Source organism: Carica papaya, chromosome 4, assembly GCF_054855325.1.
Source record: "Carica papaya isolate Zhongbai chromosome 4, ASM5485532v1, whole genome shotgun sequence".
Lineage (NCBI taxonomy): Eukaryota > Viridiplantae > Streptophyta > Magnoliopsida > Brassicales > Caricaceae > Carica > Carica papaya.
The window spans coordinates 7025729-7046337 of record NC_142312.1 but is presented as its reverse complement, the minus strand read 5'-3'; the positions used below and the strand labels follow the sequence as shown (position 1 = coordinate 7046337).

The window sequence follows — 20609 nt, the reverse complement described above, 5'->3', positions numbered from 1 at the left end:
CACATTTATGTTTGTGTGTGTGTGGGTGTGCGAGCAAGGTACCAAAATAGTGCTATGCCCTTTTCAGCAGATCGGTTACGATATCTACAAGATCTTCCAACTCAAAAAGTAGAATTAGGAGAATGGAAACCCTCTCTTAAAAAAAAAAAAGGGTAGCTAAGCGGATAAGAGAGATGAGTTGCTTCCTAAGTTTATCACCCACAATGCTCTGCAAATCCCAAATCTTGTGAGTCAGATGCCACCATCTAACTCAAATGAAGAAATTTAAGGCAATGCACCAAAGGCTAAGGAAGAAAACTCACCACAATAGGATGAAAATTTAGAGATTCACCTGCATAAATAACACATGTACACAGGACTCTTTCCATTTTTAAGCTTTGTCAATAGCGGGAATTCTCCCTCTCGTTGCCTCTCAAGTTTTAAAAAGGGAAAAAAATATTAAGGAAACAAGTTCAATTTTCATATTTGCTTCAAGGGAAATTGCGATGGGCAACAACAAATGAACCTGGTGCAAAAAGAAGAATTTTACAATGAAAGAACCACTAATACCCAGCTTTCAATCAATTTAAAGTTCCTCTTGTAATGACAAATACAAAAGGAAAGGCCATGGAGTGATATATCCTTGAACTTCCGCATCACTAAAATTTTTTACAAGATTGACAACTCACACCTCCACCACTTTCCTTCCTTTCCGCGCAAGCAACCCCTAAGTGATGCAATGTTTCTTTGAATGTAACAATTAGTCTGTTGAGGATCTTCATAACAATGATGAAAAGGAGGTGGAAAGAACGATTCCCTTGCCTTACATAACTTGAGGCCTTGAAAAACCACAAGGGTTATCATTAACAATAGTCAAAAGGGAGAGGAAGAAATACAAGTCCTCATACATGAACACTATCTATCTCTAAACCCAACCCTCATTAACATTTAAAACAAGAAAACTCAAGACATATGGTTCATAATGCTTCTCCTTATAAAGATTATCAATTTAACCTTCCACATGATGCCTCTACATAAATTTAACTATTTAATTAGTAATCAACTCAGCATTCATAATTTGTTATCTCCTCTAAGAAAACATGTGAAACACTCTGCAAATCCCTTTTAACAAGGTAGCTAAGGAGATAAAAGAGATGAGTTCTTCTTATGTTTATCACCCGCAATGCTCTCGCAACTCCTCAATCTCATCAGTTAAATGCCACCATCTAACTCAAATCAAGAATTTTGAAGGCAATGAACCAAAGGCAAAAAAGAAGAAAAATCACCACGAAAGGATGAATATATAACCAAAAGCTACTAGCAACTTCCTCTTTGATGGGATCTCAAACGGAGAAGAAAGTTGTTGAAACTAACAAATTTTGCCCCTTCAAGAAACCAAGCAAATCTAGTCTATAAGTAATCCGTCAGTAATAAGGACACCCTGCAAGGAACCAACTGCTGGAAAAGAAAAATCATAAGCCATATTCTACATGGCTTAAACATTACCAAAAGTCACTGTGACAACCTTTTACTCGTCATTAAAATAGAAATCAAGAGTGTAGATTACACAGATCATGGCAACTTCATATAATACCAAGTCCCCATAAAGTTCAGTAGTAAAAATAGTATAAATTACTTTGATCATAATCATCCAACCATAAAGCAAAGAACTCTTAGATCCCTGCAATAAAACCAAACTAAGTCCAAGAAACCATCCAACCCTATAGAAGATGAAAAATCCAAGAAAATATAGTTAATAGTAAATACTAGTTCAAAAATCAAAATTTTATATGGAACTCATTTACAAATCCATATTTGTTTTAACTTGATAGACGTGCAAATTTTAACATGATAAATATTTGAGCTCATATGAAATTCTTCATGAAATCAGAATAATGAATTCTAAATTCCATTGAATTTAATAAAATTGGAAAGCATTTCATATAGAACTCCATATTAATTTAATCTATAAGATTAATTTGGGTTATGTTTGGAACAAATCTTAAATTTTTATGGAATTTGTTTGCAAATTCATATTTCTTTTAACTAAAAGACGTGCAAATCCTATTAGGAGATTATAAAAAGTTTAGCTCACATGGAATTCTACATGAAATTGGAAAATACAGTCTAAATTTTGTCAAATTTGATAAAATTTGGATTGCTTTATTCTAATTCCATATAAAATTCTATGTTAGTTCAATTTTCGTTATTTTAACTAGGAATTTCATTATTTTGAATAATTTTATATCTACAAGTAAATTTTACACAAGAAATTTGAATTTATTCCAAACATAACCTTAGTAACTAAGTGGAGAAATAACATTTGAACGGAATGAAAACTGAAAAAGAAAAATCTCAAACTCATGTTTACCATCACACAAAAGAATAATCAGGATATAGTCCAGCCATTAGAGAGAATTACAAAACAAAGATAATATTCATTAACTAGACTATCTAATGAAGAAAATGAGGAAAACTGCACCAAACAACATGTATGTCATTTCACAAACATGAATTGGGATCATACACAAACAAAGTAATAGATTTGAGTTTTAACGCATTTACATTTGTATTTTGTCGATATCTCGATGCATCTTCCTTTTCCATCTTCTTCAGACTTTAAACAACCCATGAATCATATCTAAAAGCCTCTCTGATTTCAGTGTGTCTATATCAAAACTTTGTTCCTGATATGTCAACCAAAACAAATCTAAGAATCAGTTCCTCTGTCCTTTTTTTCCCCGGATTCAGAAATGAAATTAATATATTATTTTTAAGCAACGCAAAGCACTCTACTTAAAAAGTTCAATTTGATGCTTAAATCATGGAAGATCGTTCCAGTCTCATCAAAACCAAAGGACTATCCGCTGCTTAAGAAAATAGTAAAGGAAAAATTAAAGACGCACATTCAGTTATCCAGCTATCCTAACATTTTATTAGCAACCAAACAAGCCATTAAGATTCCAACATGATACGGCATGAAATCTATTTTCCATTAAGCCAAATATAACTGAATCTCATTTCATATTTTTACTGCAAGACTACTACAATTTGAAAGATAAAAAATTTGGCTCTAAATTAGACTATTTTCAGCTTAAAGGAATATTAACAAACTTTAAAAAAAAAAAAAAAAAAGCAAAGGCACACCTACGTCTGTTTGGAATAAGAAGAAGAGGAAGGCACACGCTTGTTTCGAAACATCATGTAACCAACGGGTAAGACGACTCCGATCATCATGATCGCCGCTCCGATCAGGTATCTAAGAGGGCTCGGGGGTTCCACCTCTATCACTCTCGTAAACTGCAACGCAGACAACGATAACCCAATCGACGAGTTAATAAAAAATATTGGAAGATGACTGAATCAGAAATTTCCAGATGAACAAATACTTACAGGCATTTTCTCTAAGAAATCGTATTGGATTTTAAGCTCTAATGAGAAGTACCCAGGATACGAAAGTTTTGCTCTCAGGTTTCTCCGGGTTGCTTGACGACAGATCTGGGCGTTCTCTCTCCCACGAGATTCGTCAAAATTTCTGCTTCTTTTGTATAATTCATTCTTTAAATAAAATAAAATAAGTTATAAAATGTTGGGTTTTTTTTTTTGTCTTCTCTTAAAAATTATTACTATAACGTATATGGGAGAAAAATAATTCCAAATTTTTTAGATTTATATATACTTTATTTACAAAATTATATAAATTTACTAATAATAACAAAATATAAATAAGGTTTAAAAATTTTATTTTTTAGTATTTTTTTAAAATTATTTATTTGTATTTTAAATTTACAACACTTTCATGAATGAATAAATATAAATTTAAAAAATCAAAAAATAGAAAATATTCCTAAATACAGTCTTAAATTTTTTAATTTTTTTTTATGGTAACTCAAAAAAATATATAAATATATCTCTCTCTCTCTCTATATATATATATATAGCACATGCGTATGCTAATTTTGTTCAAAATTTTTAGTGTAAAAATATTTACAATTTTTTAATAGTTTATTCCATTCTATTAATTAAAAATGTAAAAGACAAAACAACAATAAAATTAAAAAAATAAAATAAAAATAACAATAAAATAATTTATTTACGTAAAGATGTATGTGTATTTAAATACTTACAAGTAAGTATAACGGGAAAACTTTGTTTCAAAATTGTCCGAGAAAACTGTATCGTAAATACATACATATGAATATATAATTAATTAGAGGTGTATAAATGAGAATAAACCCAAAAGCTGGGCAATTTTAATTCAAGCCCGACTCAATTAACCCAAAAGACAAGACCAAAGAAGAATAATATTATGAACCTTGATTAGACTGATTAGCTCAATAATTATCCGTTTTATAATACTATTATTTGTGTTAATTTTTTTAGTTAAGAAACCAATTAGTACGGCATCTCCTTTTATGTTTTTCATTACAACTGTAGTAATTAATTATTAATTTTTGTTATTATGATTACGTACATTTTTAATTAATGACTTACTACTACTACTATTATTATTGTAAGTACCAACTTATGATTATATAGTGTACGGATAGTTCTATACATTATTATATTAATATTTTCACTCTCTTTTTTTTTTCCCTCCCCCCACCCCTTTTGTTATTATTATCAAAATATTTCACAAAATTTCAGAACTGACATTCCTTGTATAGATAAAAACTAATTTTCTTTCATTTTTATATTTTATAAATTGTGAAATATTCCGTAAATTATTGCTAAAATAAAAAAAGATAGAATTTTTTTAGTGCAATTAAATATTTTAAAGAAATATATTTTAATAAAAATTTGATAAATATATTTTTATGAGTTAAAAATTACAGAATTTTTAGCACCACTTGAACGATGGCAAATATTTCTAATTTATTTATGACTAAAGTATATTTTTTGATAAAATCTTCTGCTGTAGTTCTAAACCTACGGCTGTAATTTGTCGTGGCCCGCAAATCAAATCGATCTCCTCCTCATAGTGAAACGTCACCGTATAGATCTAATTATCTGATGCCAGAAAAATTGAAATTAACACACGGGATAGGCGGGGATAACGGCTACGGCCGCCAAAGTTTGGTGGGTGGCTTTTAGTTTCAGAGGGTGCAGAGAGAAAAACAGAAATGATTCCGACGCGAACATTATGTTCAAGTTTACCTCAAGTATGCAGAATTGCAAAAAGATCCTTGAAATCTTGCAAAATCCACGGGGAGTCCCTCGATTCCTCTGTCTCTCCCTTTCTTATAAACGGCATCCACATCTTTCATTGCCCTGTAAGTTCTATCTCCTGCTGTCTTTGACGTGTTCGCTTCAGATTCCATGATCGTCTATTTGGTTGTTGAGAAAATGCAGGATAAGAATAGAAAGCGGTAGAAAATTTCATATCATCAATTTTTTTGGTTGTTTCATGCTTTTCGTGGAGAGTGGAGTCTTTGGATCTTTCCTTTTTCTATTTAATTATTTACCGTCGTAGTAAGATGGATTCGCTTGTTAGCTCTGGCGTTAAATAATGAGAATTAAATTGGGTTTTGAAAATCAGGACGAAGTTGGGATCGTGGCGAAACTATCGGATTGCATAGCTTCAAGAGGTGGAAACATTCTTGGGGCTGATGTTTTCGTGCCTGAGCGCAAGAATGTGTTCTATTCTAGGAAGTACGTTCTCCCAATCTTGTTTTCTATTATTTCCGGAGTTGCATATAGATATGATTATCCCATATTGTAAATGTACGTAATTTGTTTGGTAACTAGCACCTTTTTTTCCGTGAAGACTTTTATCCTAAAGTTGAACAGATACAGTAATGCTTCAGTTGTGTGTTTAATCATTCTATGTTCATATTGATGCTGCATATGTAATGGTCAAATGCCCATATATTAGATGGATATCATTTTTAGCTAACAACATGGCCTACTTAAATCCAAAAGAGATAACCTTTCATGGGAGACACTTTTCTAAATTTGAAAAATGTGTTTGCCCAGTTTTAGCAATGTGGTCACTGTACAGCGTTGGGTTTTATAAACAATAGCGTTTCTTAACTGAGTCTTTCCTGGAGCAATTTGTTGAATGATGAAGTGGTATTGGTTTTAGGTTTTCTACAAGTGGAGGTAAATCTAAACGTGCATTTTTGTCAGGGAGTTTGTTTTTGATCCTGTTAAATGGCCACGTGAACAAATGGAGGAGGACTTCTCCAAGTTGGCAAAAATGTACAATGCTACTAAGTCTGTTGTCCGAGTACCATGTATAGATCCCAAATATAAGATTGCTCTTCTTTCATCAAAACAGGTATATATTTTCAGTTCTGTTGAACCCTTCTTTTCTTCATATTGAAGTTTATTCTGTCTACTGAAGCTATTTTAATCTAACTGCAGGATCACTGCTTGGTTGACATGTTACACGCATGGCAAGATGGAAAGCTTCCTGTGGATATAACTTGTGTAATAAGGTGATTTTTCTAGACTATTTAACTCTACACTGAAGCTACACATTACTCATTATGGTCCATAAATACTTTGAATGATAGTAATCATGAGAGAGCTTCAAACACGCATGTGATTCGCTTTCTTGAAAGGCATGGTATTCCATATCATTACTTGCATACAACCAAAGCAAACAAAAGAGAACAGGAGATCTTGGAGCTGGTTCAGGATACTGATTTTTTAGTTCTAGCCAGGTACATGCAGGTAAATCATACATTAAGATTCTCACTAACGTATAATGGGAAAAACCATGATGGCTTCTTTTTAGCATTAGAAAATAGTTCTGTGATACTTATACAATTTTTAGTATTTTCATATATTTATTTTGTATAAGCTATTTAGAAAATATTGGTTGGATTAATTGTTTTCCTTAAAAAACCAGCACAACCAGTCCTCTTTGGATGTGATTGTAGGAGTTTCTATCAGTTGCAGAATATTGATTTGAGCTGTAACTATTGCCCTAATGCAAGTCTATCATTATAACCCATTGAGACACAAGTACCCCTCTCTACAGCTGCTTGTAGTACAAATTACTAGCAAATGCAGGTATATACCTGTGACTCTCATGTGGAAAGAATAAGTGTATTTACACCTTCGGGTTGTCACCTCAGTGGTGAAATATTAGCTGGGTTTAGTAGTTACTCTGATCGCTCTTTTTTCTTTTTCTCATAGGATGAGGTAGCATCTTATTATTAATAGGATGGTATTGGAGCTTAGTTTTTATCTTTTCTTCCTAGGTGCTATGCTTCTGATTGGTCCAAAAGCATCGGCAACCCCCTATTGCCAACTTGTATCATTTCTTGTCAGTCCAAAGGTGGTAGCAGCTCCGATAGAAAACTTGTGTCAATTTGATGGGTCCAACGTTGATAGCAACTTCTAATTGGGCCAATTTGTTGCCTAGCACTATTGCTTCTTTCTTCCACGTATTTTTGTTTATGAGATACATTTGATATAATGCAAATTTATTATGTTATTTTGAAATGGTACTTGCAGCTTATTCCTAAATTTTGGTTTTTCGTCTATTCTCCTGTAGCCTTTTCTTCTATCTATTCTTTCTTTTTCCTCTCACCTTTGCTTAGTCCTCTCTTCCACTCCTATTCTCTCTTTCTATCCTTTTAATTTTCTAAATTAATGTGGTCAATGCAGCTAGTTAGTAGTTATGTTCTACATGAAACATTATCATAAGCCCAATTGTTCTTTTCCTGGTCCTCTGTTCTACTTCTCTTTGTTTCATCTCTTGATTCCAAGTTCTTTTGATGTTATCTCTTTATTCCATTTTTCCTTTCCCCCTGATCTTCATATTTCTTTTTTTTTTCTTTTCAATTTTCCCAGGTCATAATCAACAAGTTCTAGGTTTGAATCCCAACTCTTTCTCTTTTGTGTGGTCCATAAAATAAAAGTGAAGCTTTAAGCGGTAGTCAAGCTATTGTTTAATTATAATTCATTGCAATTGGATCTATTATATTGAGTTTTGGTTCTTTTGAATGTCTGGAAAGAATTGAGATACTTCAACGTCATCAAGCTTTTTGTTTAATATCAATACCTTTTAAAAGTTATTTGGAGTAAGAATTCTCTTCCTGGTTGGTTGTGTCTATGATTCTTGTTGTCAGCTAGGAAAAGAGTACTAGTTATATTTATACTTGTGTTTGAAGTTACAGTAAGAATCACAGATATGTCGAGCTAAACCTGAGTCTGTAAAGGCTTTTCTCTTGTCAGTAGTCGATACTCAAAATTTTTCCTCTGTCCTTCACAACATGAAGAACACATTGAAGAAATTGAAGTTCTTATCACTTTTCTTAATATTCTTAACAATGCTGGTGAAAAGAAAATTTTCAGGATCTTACTTAAGAAGTCCATTGATGAGTAATATTTACAAGTTCGTCTTGTAGTCGATATCATATTACTTAATCAGTTTCATGGTCTTGTGGAGCCTATGGTTTTCGCTTTCTTGCTTTCCCTTGGAACCGTGAATTTCAAAGATCTCAATCAATGCAGCTTTTCGCCAAATGAAGAAGACTTATGCAAAGTTGAAATAAGGAAGATAGAATGCTTTCAGTGTACAAAATAGCTTAATAATATTATTTAGTTTAGTAGTTTCATATGCTTTTATATTATATAGTCTATTTCAGAAATATTACCTTGATTTAGGAGTCGTTTTGATTTTAGCTTTTTTATTTTATTCCTTGCATCGGATGAGAGTGGCATTTTACTATTTGTAGGATAATTTGACACCATGTATCTTCTTCTAAGAGGAAGATGACAACGGAATCAAAAGGAGAAATATAGAAAAATACTTACATCTAACTGAAAGGAGAAAATGTCAATATTATTAATAATATCAACCTTATCATACATAGGATGACACTTAAACAAAATATGAAGGGTTGCAAGCCAATGATCCTGGATTAAAGCAAGGGGGAAAGAGGAATTTCTAAAAGCTTTATTGTTCCTCCCCTTCCAAGTGTCCATCTAGTTGAGGTTTAGGGGATTGAGAAATGAATCCCAAGGCTAGGGCATTATAATCACATTGACACCAAAATGGTTTACCAAAATTCTACCTTCAAATTAAGAATGTCAATAGTTAGGATTCTTGCCATGTTGCCTCCCATCTAAAAAGAGCAATTATGGGAGTTGCCTTCATTCCCCATACTTTCTTCCAAGGGAGATAACTCAAGATCCCACCATCTACAATCAAGTGGTTTTAATACGATTAACTTAAAAGTTCCCTCCTCAGAGTGCTTCCACATTTGCACGTCTTTAGTGCTGAAAGAATAGAAGTACACTCAACTTGGCAAGAAAGGAAATCCAATCATTAATTTCTCAATCATTTAAATCGCAAGAAGAGAGATGCTTCACTTGATTCCACTACTGTACACTTCAAAAACCATTGACAACTGGGGCCTCCTTGAACTGAGCTATGGAGTGGGTAGAAGGAAACTTATCTCTTGAATGCCTATTTCCACACTAGATATCCTACAAATACCTAATTCGCATGCCATTCACCACATGGTACTGAGTATGGTTGCAAAATTTTGTCCAAGTACAAACCAATCCACCTTCAAAGACTAGAGCCAAAAACATCCCTACCTAGTCTAAGATACCAGTTTAATCTCTGGTGGAAAAGAAGTTTCATTCTGTTTTGCTGGTAGAGCTTGATTGAAATTATGCAGTATCTAGACCCTTTTTGCCGTTGATGGTTTCACATCTTTATGAGTTACCAAGTGAAACTTTCTTTGGTCATATATATCACCTTACAAAAGCCAACACTAGATGTTCTCAATCTATTTATTGTCAGGTAACTAAGAGCAAGTTCAGTTTGCAGCATGATGAGATGAATTTGAAAGTGAGCATTTTTTCCCTCGTAGTGGAGTCATCAGAAAGCATTCTCTTGCCTCTATGAGAGTTTCTTCCCCTTGTCTACAATGCGAAGTGGCTGATGATTGCCATTTTCTCTTTTGGGAGGACAGTTGGATTGATGAGTTTTTACTAGCTCTTCACTTCCCTTGTAATCTATCCTAAAGACATAATCCTTCTATTTCTTGTTTTTCGGACCTCTCAGATGGTTCTCATTCATGGAATATGCACTATTTTTGATACTTTAATGATTGTGAAGTTGTAGATATGACTTCTTTGATTTGTTGTTTTTCCTAGACCCTGATCATAGAGTTTGGTCCTTAGACTTTTTGGGTACTTTTATCTACAAGTCGTTCTTTGCTTTTCTAACCTGTAGTCCTTCCATTCACAATGATGTTTATAACAAAATCTGGTCGAGCATTCCTACTCCTGATTAAAGGTTTTTGTTTGGATTACTATTTTGGATAGACTGGATACTAATGATTTGCTCCAAACTCATAGACCAATCATGCATTGTATCCAAGGGCTTGTGTGATGTGCTATAAAGCTGCAGAGATGCATAGTTACCTTTTTTTGCTTTGTGATTTGGTTTGGAAGCTTTGTTGTTGGCTCTTTGACATTTTCAATGTGGCTTGGGCAGCTCATCATCATCTATAGGGGTCTATTACTTCTGCTATTGGTGAGTTTGACAAGAGGAAGTAAAATAAAGCGCTTTGGAGGAGGGCTATATTTTGCCTGGTCTACAAGTGATTTGGCTGAAAAGGAATGCTAGTATCTTAAGAGATCTTTTTTTCTTTATTTTTTACTTCTCTATGATAAGGTGTCTTTTTGTTATCCCCTTAGGCCATGCACATGGTTTATTCAAAGGTTGTTTTTTGTCTTCATTGCATAGAGATTGACAAGCTATCCCTTCTATAAGGTTCATTGATTATCTCCCTTTCCCTTTCTTTTATTTTTATTTGGGAGGACATCTAATCCTCTACTTTATACTTTTTCTCTCTTCTTAATACAATTTGTTTTTCTATCAAAAACAAAAATAAAAGAGGCAAAGGTGGAGAGAGAGAGAGAGTGCACTCTCTGAAAGAGTCAATTTACGTCCTTTGAATAAGTTCTCCCTAGGAGCCACCTTTCAATCTTAAGCTAGCCGCTTTAATGTAAGCATCAAAAGGAAAAATGAGGTACACAATAGATATATTTTTGTTTTATAATCCAAAATCATGACTAACTCATTGTTGTTCACCCAATAGTCACAATTTAGATTGTGCTAAGTTGACCATCAATTCCGGAACAATTTGGAAAGAGGGAAGCGCACATCTAATGTTCCTCAAGGCAGCTTTGTCTGGCTTCAAAAGGAGGGACCTCTGGTTGTTTACTATAGGAAAAAGGCAGGAAAGTCATTTCACCCACAGAGGGCAAAATAGCAGGACGGATTAGGGTTAGAGTTGAATCACTGAATCAATCCTAATCATTACAGCAGATCCTGCGGTTGCCACCGCAACCAAATGGCCAAGCGAGTCTCGCCTCAATCATCATCCAACCTTTAACGCTCATAAGCTTGTAAATAAGGTGATTTTTACGAATGTAAAGGCATCGAAGAAATAAAACAAATTTTACCTCAAAATCTCTCTTCTTCCTTTGTGTTCCTTCTCTCTTCTTCTCTCTCTTTCTCTTCTCTTTCTCATATCAGACAATCATGAATAAGACTTCTGATATGTCGTTTGTTAACATGAGATGAGAGATCTCCATCTTCTAGTCCCGTGCACCCGTATATTAACCTTAAAAGAGATTAGCCTCAATAGCTCGAAGCAAAAACATGATTAAGGTTGGGAGGCAACATGGCTCCCATCTAAAAAGAGCAATTACAGCTCGACTCGGCTTAAAACAACTCGGTCTGGCTCAAACGGCTTAGCCCAGCTCAACACGGGTAGACCCGGCCCAAAATGGCTCAAATCAGCTCAAAACAGCTTGGCTTAGCTCTAAAACAGCTTGAGTTCGACTCTAAAACAGTTCGGGTTTGGCTCTAAAATAGCTCAGGCTTGGCTCTAAAACAGCTTGAAATCGGCTCAAAAAATGGCTCGAACTCGGACAAATCTTTGAACGTGCGCATAAAAATGAAATGACGCAGTTTTTTTTACCGCCACCTGTAGATGTATGGCTGTAACTTTTTATCAGTGCATGTGATGTGCAGTTGCATCTTTTTATTGACGATTATAGATGTGCGACTGCAACTTTTTACTAGCGCTTACGGTTGTGAGGTTGAATATTTTTATTGGTGCTTTCGGATGTGCAACTGCACTTTTTTTTCCGGCGCTTGTAGATGTGTGGCTTCAGTTTTTTACCAGTGCCTAAAATGTGCGGCTGCAGCTTTTTACCGGCGCTTCAAGAGTGCGGCAGGGCCTTTTACCAGCGCCTCCAGAGTGCAGCTGCACTTTTTACCAGCGCCTTCAGAGTGCAGCTGCACTTTTTACCAGTGCCTAAATTGCTGGCAAAAATCACCATAAACACCATAAAATACATCAATGAGTTCAAATCCATCTTGAGTGGTGATGAAAGTGGATATGGATAAAAAGGTACCAACGAAGCATATTGTACTATTTTAGGATTTGAAAATAACCCTAAAATTAGAATCCTAAAATAATATTATTTGGCTTTGATACCATATAAAATTTTAGAAAAATAAATAAATAAATTTATTTTTCACCTTTTAGTTTGTTACACCTGGGTATTTATAGAATTTTTAATTTATTAATAAGAAAATTTTTATTCTACTAAAATTCTAATAATGTGAGATTATTATTATAAAATTTTAATTACATAATACTAATTAATTAATTAAAATAATAAAATATCATATTCAACATAGGTGTTATACTTCTAATTAGTTCAACAATGGCATTAACTCCTTAGTGGCCTAGTTATAGTCATTTCTCACCAGTGCAAAGGTGGTGACAGTTCACTAGTAGTCAGCTCGTTTTACTTTTTCATATGTGGCAGCTTCTTAATAGACCAATTAATTGGCAAGTTGATTTTGACTTCTTTTTCCACCACACTTTTGGCACCTCGGTTCCTATTCTTAGTTTTCATGTGGTCTTGAAAGTATAGAATTACAGCACAATTTTTATGCTTGAGCTCATATTTACCCCAAAATTCAATCTTTCAGAAGGTGTTCAGATGCTTATTTAGTGCTTGCAAGCATCTTTAAGCATATTAGCTTAAAAGTAACTTTAAGAATGTAGAGCATAAGCACTTTAGTTCTATCTTTTTTAGGTTTTTTTATTTTTATTTAACTAATTTACTTAACCTCTTGATATCATCTTAAAATTAATAAAGTGTTCATAAAACAATACAGTTAATAAAATATTTATAATAAACATTACATTTTTCATTAATTTTGTATAAAAATATATGTTTTTACACAATAAACACTTTATCCAAACATGTAAGAGTTTATTTTTTAAAATAAGAATTTTTCTGTTTTAAGCTAACTAGAGTACCTTACTGTTGTAAGCATATTTTTTCAACAATCCAAACATCCTCTGATTTTGGAAAGTGAGAGTCAAGTTCTTATTTTGAGAAGTACGAAGTAGAATTAAAATTCAAGGTAGCGTGCAGGTAAGTCATCATAATTATATATCTCAAGAGTGATGTAGTAAGAACAGGAATGGACTTGGAATGCTAGGAGAATTGAACCAAAAGAGGATCGATGCAATGCAAACATATGTTATTTTGGAACAGAAATTATTGTTCACTCCCCTTAAATTTTTATTTCTCTTCTACCATCCTCTACCAATATCTCTATTTTTCCTTCATTTTTGCTTAAATCATCTTTTTCTCCCAAAGTCCTCTATTTCTATCCTTCTACTTTGCTAAAGTAGTACTGTCAATACCCTTCCAGTTAGTTGTGGTGTGGTTGTGATTAGTTGTTCGACATTACTTACTCTCTTATTGCTCCACTAGTTTTTCCCCTTGAACAAAACACTCTACCATTTCAGCAAATGTTTATTGATAAATGACTTTTACTCCTGTGGCCTGGAATCTAAATAGATGAACATGGTACTCTTTTGTCCTCCCTGAGCCAGATTCAACAGAGATTGATATAGAAGATTCTTTAGGATTTCAAGAAAATTGTCTTTGTTCATTGGTAAATGATAGTTTTCTTTATTAGACCTCTTATCTTTAGGTTCAATGCCCTAAACAAAAGAACATGTTTCCATTTTTTCTCCTTTAACCTAGCACGCTAATTAATTTTCTGGACATCTTTTCTAGTGTATTTCTTCCTGGCACTCATTTTAGTACTTCGCAATTTTGATGAATTCATGGTGCCCCTTTTGGTACTCTTATCAGTATCTTTGGTGACACGTGAGACTCTTTTCCTCAATTTTTATATAAAATTGTTAGTGTGATGCTAATTTATGTGGGAAGATTGTAACTGGCCTATCAGAGTTTGAACAAATTTTTGGAAGTGTCTACAAGTAAAAGTTACTAAAATATTTTTGATCAAATGGTAATTTGTTTTGCAGGTACTATCTGGTGATTTCTTAAAAAGTTATGGGAAGGATATAATTAACATTCATCATGGACTTTTGCCATCCTTCAAGGGTGGACATCCATCAAAACAGGTTAATGTGCTTTGCTCTTCAAAGTCCTGGTAATCAACCTGATGTTTTAGCTCTTACTCTTGAATTCCCATTTTTTTAAATTTCCTTTAGTATGTTTGCAGGCATTTGATGCCGGGGTAAAGCTAATTGGTGCAACAAGTCACTTTGTGACCGAGGAACTTGATTCGGGACCTATCATTGAGCAAATGGTACTTATCACAATGATAACTGATTAGGATTATGCTCCTTTTTGTTTTGTGTCTGCCGTCTAAGAAATGGAATGTGGTCATTAAGTCATTAAAAAGTTATTCAAATTATCATCCGAACACATTCATTTCCACTCCTTGAGTGCACCCAGTAACTTTTTTTATACTCTAAATGTGTGAGAATCAGAGTTGTTTATGCCAAGAGTAATCGGAACTAGTCTACTTAATGGCGACTTGGATTGGCTTTCATTTCCTATTTTCATCAATGGCCATCATTTTGCCTGTCTGTGCTTTAGATGTTTTAATTTATCACATAGTTCGTAGTTGTCTTGCCTACAGAATGCTGCCTCTTTACTTTCAACCTCTTACCGTTATTCAGATTTTCAAATTATGCATCCTCACAGATTCATTTGCACTGCTTAAAGTACACCTGTTAACTTTTTCATAGTTTTTTAGACGTGAGAAAAGAATAGTACATGCCAAATAACTCTTGTCAATTTAAGCTCTCACTAAATTGGCTTTCATTTCCTTTTCTTATCCTTCTTAGACATTTGATGCTTTCATCATTCAATACCATCAGTTTGCTTGTCCATGCTCTAGATATTTTAGCTAATAACTTACAGGTCAGAAGTTGTAACATCTTGAATGCTGCGTCTTTACTTCCAAGCTCTGCAGCCTAAATGCTTCTTTATAATAGGCTTCATAGAGTCTCAAGTTGCTGCTCATTTCTATAGTCAAAATCTAGCCTATGAAGTCTTTAGCTGAAGTAAAAGAAGCTGCATGTTAAAAGCTTAGTAGTGTATGAACTTTATTGGGCTTTAGAGGTGAACAGTTGATCAGAAGCTAAAACAGGTTGAGAAACAAAGAATGCAAAGGATCAAGTTGAATTTACTTCAGCTGAAATCCTGATCCTACGTGTTATCATCCCATCTTTTCTTCTCTATTTATGAATTTAAGTAATGCTTTTGAGAATGTGATGCATGATTGTTCAAAGACATGCTTTTTAGGATGTGAATTTAAGTTTTTGCTACTGACATGAGAGCATTTATTTAGGTTCAATATCTACAGCTTGATTCTTCCCTAAACAAACCATAGCGCAACTGATTCTGAAGTTGAAATATGATAGTTGCGACTGACATGAGAGCATTTATTTAGGTCTAATATCCCAGTGGCTTCTTTCTGATTTTCTTGGTGCTATGGATTAAAATTCTGCTTTCTTGTAGATGATGTGCGTGTTTGTCTTGATTCCTTGTTCTTAAACAATTCATAATGCATCAGAAATTGTTTTGCAGGTTGAGGCAGTTTCTCATAGAGACAATCTGAGAAGTTTTGTTCAGAAATCAGAGGATCTTGAGAAAAAATGCCTTTCAAAAGCTATAAGATCATATTGCGAGCTGCGAGTGCTACCTTATGGCACAAACAAGACTGTTGTATTTTAAGAATAGAAAGAAAAGACCTGTAAAGGTGCAATAGGGTTGTACGTTCAGTTATTATTGAATTGTTCTATACAGAAGTACTTCAAATCAAATGTTCCACTCTTTGAATTCAAATTATAATACCAGATATTTGAAAGGGAAAATGAAGCATATAAACTTTAATGTTTGTCGTTTCTCTTCTTACCCTTCTCATATATAAATCATTTGAATTCTTTGGTGGGTGGGAAAAGTGGATTGGTTAGATGATGAAATGGATGATGGAAGTTAGCATATTCTTAAAATTGAAAACAAGGTCAATTGTTGGTTTACCTAACGAAATAGAACTGTTTCGAGTGAGTTTCTTCGATGCATGAATTTCTTTTGCTTTAATTGTTTTCTTGCTTCTTTTTAGTTCTAATGAAAGTATTTATATATTTTTTCAGATGAAAGATGTGTTTATTGACTTGCTCATATTGTCAATCAACCAGTGAAAGCATAAAATTCTTGCGGCATTTCCGAGTTTGCAAAACTTGATGCACATTTCTCGGAACCCGAAAAAAATCAAAACCAAATAAGCAATGTCATTGGAATCGCAAAAAAGCAAGATCTGTCCATTTAATTCCAAAACTTCAATATAAAGATCACACTGATGACTTTTATAATGTGTTGAAAAAACAAAATGATTTGAGAGTTTCCTGTGAATACTACTTGATATCTATGTACAAAGCAAATGATCTACATATGCATATATATGTATATATGATTTATATAGTATTGGTTATGCTTAAAGACTGAAGGGAGCAGTCAGTTGCCTCAATGCAGGTAACTTGGCGAAGAAGACTCTGAATTCCATCAACCCATTTTTGCTTATGAAGCTTGCTCCTGCATTTGAACTCCATAAGTCCCTGTGCAGTCTTCAGTCCAAAATACAGATCTTCTGTGTTTTCCCTCTCTTTCCTGTATGGCCATGCAGCGGTCTCGTCGCAGACTCCATAAACGATGCCTGCTATCACCCACAGATCGTTTAAACCCAGAAAAAATCAAGTAGAAAAACTGATTTACGAGTGGTTGATTAAATAAAGTAGTCCTTGAAATTCAGAACAAGTTTATGACTCTATACATTTATTCTTCTTGGAGAAGGCTCCCCCCACATGTTTGCTCTTTAGCTTGATTATGATCTGAAATTTGAATGATATATTGGTAAAATTATGAATTTAATTCAACTCTCTCTCTTTCGCTCTTTGTATATTTATTTATGTGTATATATATATATATATATGTATGTATGTATGTATACTGTATGTACCTGAGATTTTTTGTTGATATAAACTGATACTCGCTTCCATCGCAACACTCCTGTAAATTAAACACCAATAAAAGGGAATTGAATATCATAATTGTTGAAATTGTGTTATGCATTAATCAATGAATGGTTGGTAATTCATTTTCTGTAAGAGATTATATAGTCATGCAAACTGTGTTTCAGTATATATTCTTTAAGAAATTATAGTGATCAGTGTGTATATATTATTTAATTAATAAAATATATAAATTTTTAAATAAAAATAACCCACCTCCTCCACTAATTAAGGCTAAAATTTCAACGCATTGGACAAACTGATGCACGTAAAAAGACAAAAAGAATATATAAACTAATGAAAACTGGTTTTCACTTTGCAATAAATTTATCAAAATTACATTTTAACTTTAAATTTCTTTCCAACCATTTTCATCTTATCCATTTAGTTATAAAATTATTTTTTCAAATGCAAAAATAGAAGCCAAAAACTACTCTAAATGAGAACTTACTGTGCACTTACTAATTAATTACTGAAGTAACAAAGAAAGATTATGTTCATTAAAATCAAAAGGAAAGCCGTCTTCTCCAATATTTGTTTGAGGCTAAAATTTATATGCGTTGGACAAATTGATGCACGTAAAAAAATTGAACTGAGCAGAGACTGCTTTTGTTTTAAAATTGAAAACCCAGAAAAGAAATTACCTTTTCGAGTGATCTGCATTAATTCACCCTCACATGGAGGATTCTGTTCTTGATCCGTTCTATTATGAAAAGCAGCAGGCCAATGAATCTCCGTTATACTCCTTTCACATGGACTTATACTTGCATTTTTCCTTCCTTCTGTCGGAACTCTAGCTTTTAACGCAGCTTCTCCTCTCAAAGCTGATCCATAAAAGAAACACACATATTATTACCGGAAGGTTCTTCTTCTAGATCTTCTGGGTTTTATTAGTAAAAGATCATGTAAAACAGACTGAGTTATTACCCGTTGCTGCTGCAGCTGTGAGAGTGATTAGATCGCCGGGACTGTGAATATCGACGGCTGATCTGACGACGGAAGCAACACGATCATGATCGGCACCGGCTTGTTCAGCCAGTTCAATGCAATGAGAAGCCAAGAGTTCAGTGGCAGATGCCAGTGCCATCGCCATTTTTGAACTCGAACCACCACTGGCTCTGTTACTTGCTGCAGAAACAGCAGCCAAGGCTGCTGCTAACCCTGCAACTGACACGGCTGAGTGGACATGGGCGTTCTCAACTCTTGCCCTGTCTTTCTTCTTCACCGAGTTACTCATCAACTCCTTCTGCTGAAACCATTTTCCGATGGATCCAGTTTTCCGAGAGTTCGTTGAGCTTATAACCTTCCCTGTCTGAAATTTTTAAAAGAAAAAACACAGAAAGTTACAAATCTCGGTTTATTTGAAAAAGGAAAAGGAAGGTAGAAAATGTTTGCTTACTGATTGTGGTAATGGAGTGAGATTGGAGTCGGGGAAAATATTATTAGAGTTATTATTATCGAGAAAAAAGTTTTTGGGCTTGTGATTTTGAGCAAGAGCTTTTGAAATTTCAGAAGCGGAAAGACTCCATGATCTTGATAAGAACTCCATTGGTTCTTTCGGTGTTTGAGGTTGAGGTGGTATAGACGGCATTAATGTCGATCCACCTGTAATCAACTCTCCATCCTCTTCTACATTTTCTAGCCCGTATAATAACCCATGATTCCAATCTGAGTACACCTCATCACTGTTCATCTTCTCACCTTCTTTTTCCTCTTCTTCTCCGACAAACCTACTTTCTTCTTCTTTTCTTTTTTCTTCTCCCGCTGAAACCTCTCAGTTGCAGCCTTAATGAGAGCTTGTGTCTATAAACACATTAAAGACCCATTAATTAAACGGTGAAAATTATAGAAAAAGAAATGAAAGTTACTTGTTTTCCTGCTATATATATATATATATGTATGTATGTATGTATGTATAGTTAAAAGGAGTGGGTATTGGGTAAGAGAGGATAAAGATAAACGAAGCAGAAAATTCGTTTAAAAAGAGAAATGATTAATTTTAAGTTGAACGTGATTCAAGTGATGGTCTCAAGAAAAAAGTCTACTTTAAAATTAAAGAAGCAGCATAAAAATAAAGGAGAAGCTAGAAAGGATGCTCAAAAATCTAAAAAGCAAAACAAAAGATCTTTTAGAAAGACTTCCACAGAAAGATTCTACATAAGATATATATATATATATACGGAACTTCTATGTATCTATCTTTATATATACATATATATATATATAGATTTCCAAGACTCACCCAGTAAACAAACCTCAATATTTGGTCTCTTCCAACAAAAAGCACTCTGTTCTATTTAGTGCTTGCCTACTCTAAACCAACCCTCTATATATATACGACACAGAAAGAGCAAGCAGAGAAGATTAAAATAACAAAATTCGAAATCTAGTGCTTTGAGCCCTCATGGATTCAGCAGGATTTTTAAATTAAAGAAGAAACAGTACAGGGATTACGAAGCTCGAAGATTCAACGAAAACGCAGGTCAAACGGAGGACTGTGCCCTGGATAACCGGAGCTGGTTTCTTATTACTCATGCAATTAAGCCCACGTATTCATAATCAAGCATTTAATTATATATATATATATAATACATTATTATTAAAATATAATATTCTTAGTCTTTTAAATAAATATATATAACAATAATGTGTTATTTTAAATATTAATTAAAACCAGTGTTGTAACTTTCAAGTAGTTGGTCACTTGAGAATACGTGAGGAAGAGGAAGACCATGCACGAAATAATAAGCTGACTGGACGGCAGTGACGGTTCTTGTTTTTATCGCTATTTTGCTTGTATATTTTTTCTTAAATCTAAAATTATTATTTCCAATTTTTTACCAAATAAATAACGAATTATATAAATTACATATAACACGTAAATTACTAAACATTTATTGTAAAATAAACACGTGATTTAATTATGGCAGGCTAGTTAGGGTTCTTTACTCCCAGAATGTTTTAAAATTGGATAGCCGATCATATCACTCTCTTTTCAATTAACCTTTAATTATGCCGTTAATTTGAAGTTAATTAATTACCTTAAAAATTAATTAATTTAATCCCGTTTGTTTAAACGTCGCCTTCACCATAATTAACCCGCACACGTTCATGGCATTAATTGGACCATGTTTCAGGCTTATCATATCCACGCAACCAAACAGATTAAAATTAAATGACATTTTAAGAGATTTGAGGACACCCTTTTCTTACCAAAAAAAAAAA

General features: G+C 33.6%; 3 protein-coding genes across 10 annotated transcripts; 1 reads left to right on the top strand and 2 right to left on the bottom strand.

The window, feature by feature from the left end:
- Positions 1-438: 438 nt before the first annotated feature.
- On the bottom strand, positions 439-3534 carry LOC110817619 (uncharacterized). Of its 4 annotated transcripts, none has more exons than XR_015818364.1 (4): positions 3373-3533; positions 3131-3279; positions 2545-2666; positions 439-818 (listed from the first exon to the last, which is right to left on the bottom strand). XR_015818364.1 is itself a non-coding variant. In XM_022046241.2 (3 exons), the coding sequence occupies exons 1-2, from the start codon at positions 3376-3378 to the stop codon at positions 3127-3129; spliced, it is 159 nt and encodes a 52-aa protein (XP_021901933.1). In that variant the 5' UTR covers positions 3379-3534; the 3' UTR covers positions 2320-2666. The 4 variants fall into 4 exon arrangements, 2 of the variants coding, with proteins under 2 accessions (XP_021901933.1, XP_021901932.1); XR_015818365.1 differs by lacking the exon at positions 439-818 and adding an exon at positions 1496-1700; XM_022046241.2 differs by lacking the exon at positions 439-818 and having other exon boundaries at positions 2320-2666; positions 3127-3279; positions 3373-3534.
- A 1461-nt stretch (positions 3535-4995) lies between these two features.
- On the top strand, positions 4996-16213 carry LOC110817554 (Formyl transferase). The gene is made up of 8 exons (XM_022046149.2): positions 4996-5252; positions 5519-5631; positions 6109-6259; positions 6346-6419; positions 6498-6657; positions 14328-14426; positions 14528-14614; positions 15904-16213. Exons 1-8 carry the CDS (start codon positions 5103-5105, stop codon positions 16048-16050), a joined length of 981 nt encoding a protein of 326 aa, XP_021901841.1. The 5' UTR covers positions 4996-5102; the 3' UTR covers positions 16051-16213.
- A 397-nt stretch (positions 16214-16610) lies between these two features.
- Positions 16611-19967, bottom strand: LOC110817601 (VAN3-binding protein-like). 5 transcript variants are annotated; one of them, XM_088217652.1, is made up of 7 exons: positions 19830-19967; positions 18784-19187; positions 18312-18696; positions 18029-18208; positions 17333-17382; positions 17147-17204; positions 16611-17032 (listed from the first exon to the last, which is right to left on the bottom strand). In XM_088217652.1, exons 2-7 carry the CDS (start codon positions 19075-19077, stop codon positions 16791-16793), a joined length of 1209 nt encoding a protein of 402 aa, XP_088073778.1. In that variant the 5' UTR covers positions 19078-19187; positions 19830-19967; the 3' UTR covers positions 16611-16790. The 5 variants fall into 5 exon arrangements, with proteins under 5 accessions (XP_088073778.1, XP_088073777.1, XP_088073779.1 ...); XM_088217651.1 differs by lacking the exon at positions 19830-19967 and adding an exon at positions 19627-19806; XM_088217653.1 differs by lacking the exon at positions 19830-19967 and adding an exon at positions 19640-19806.
- Positions 19968-20609: the final 642 nt, after the last annotated feature.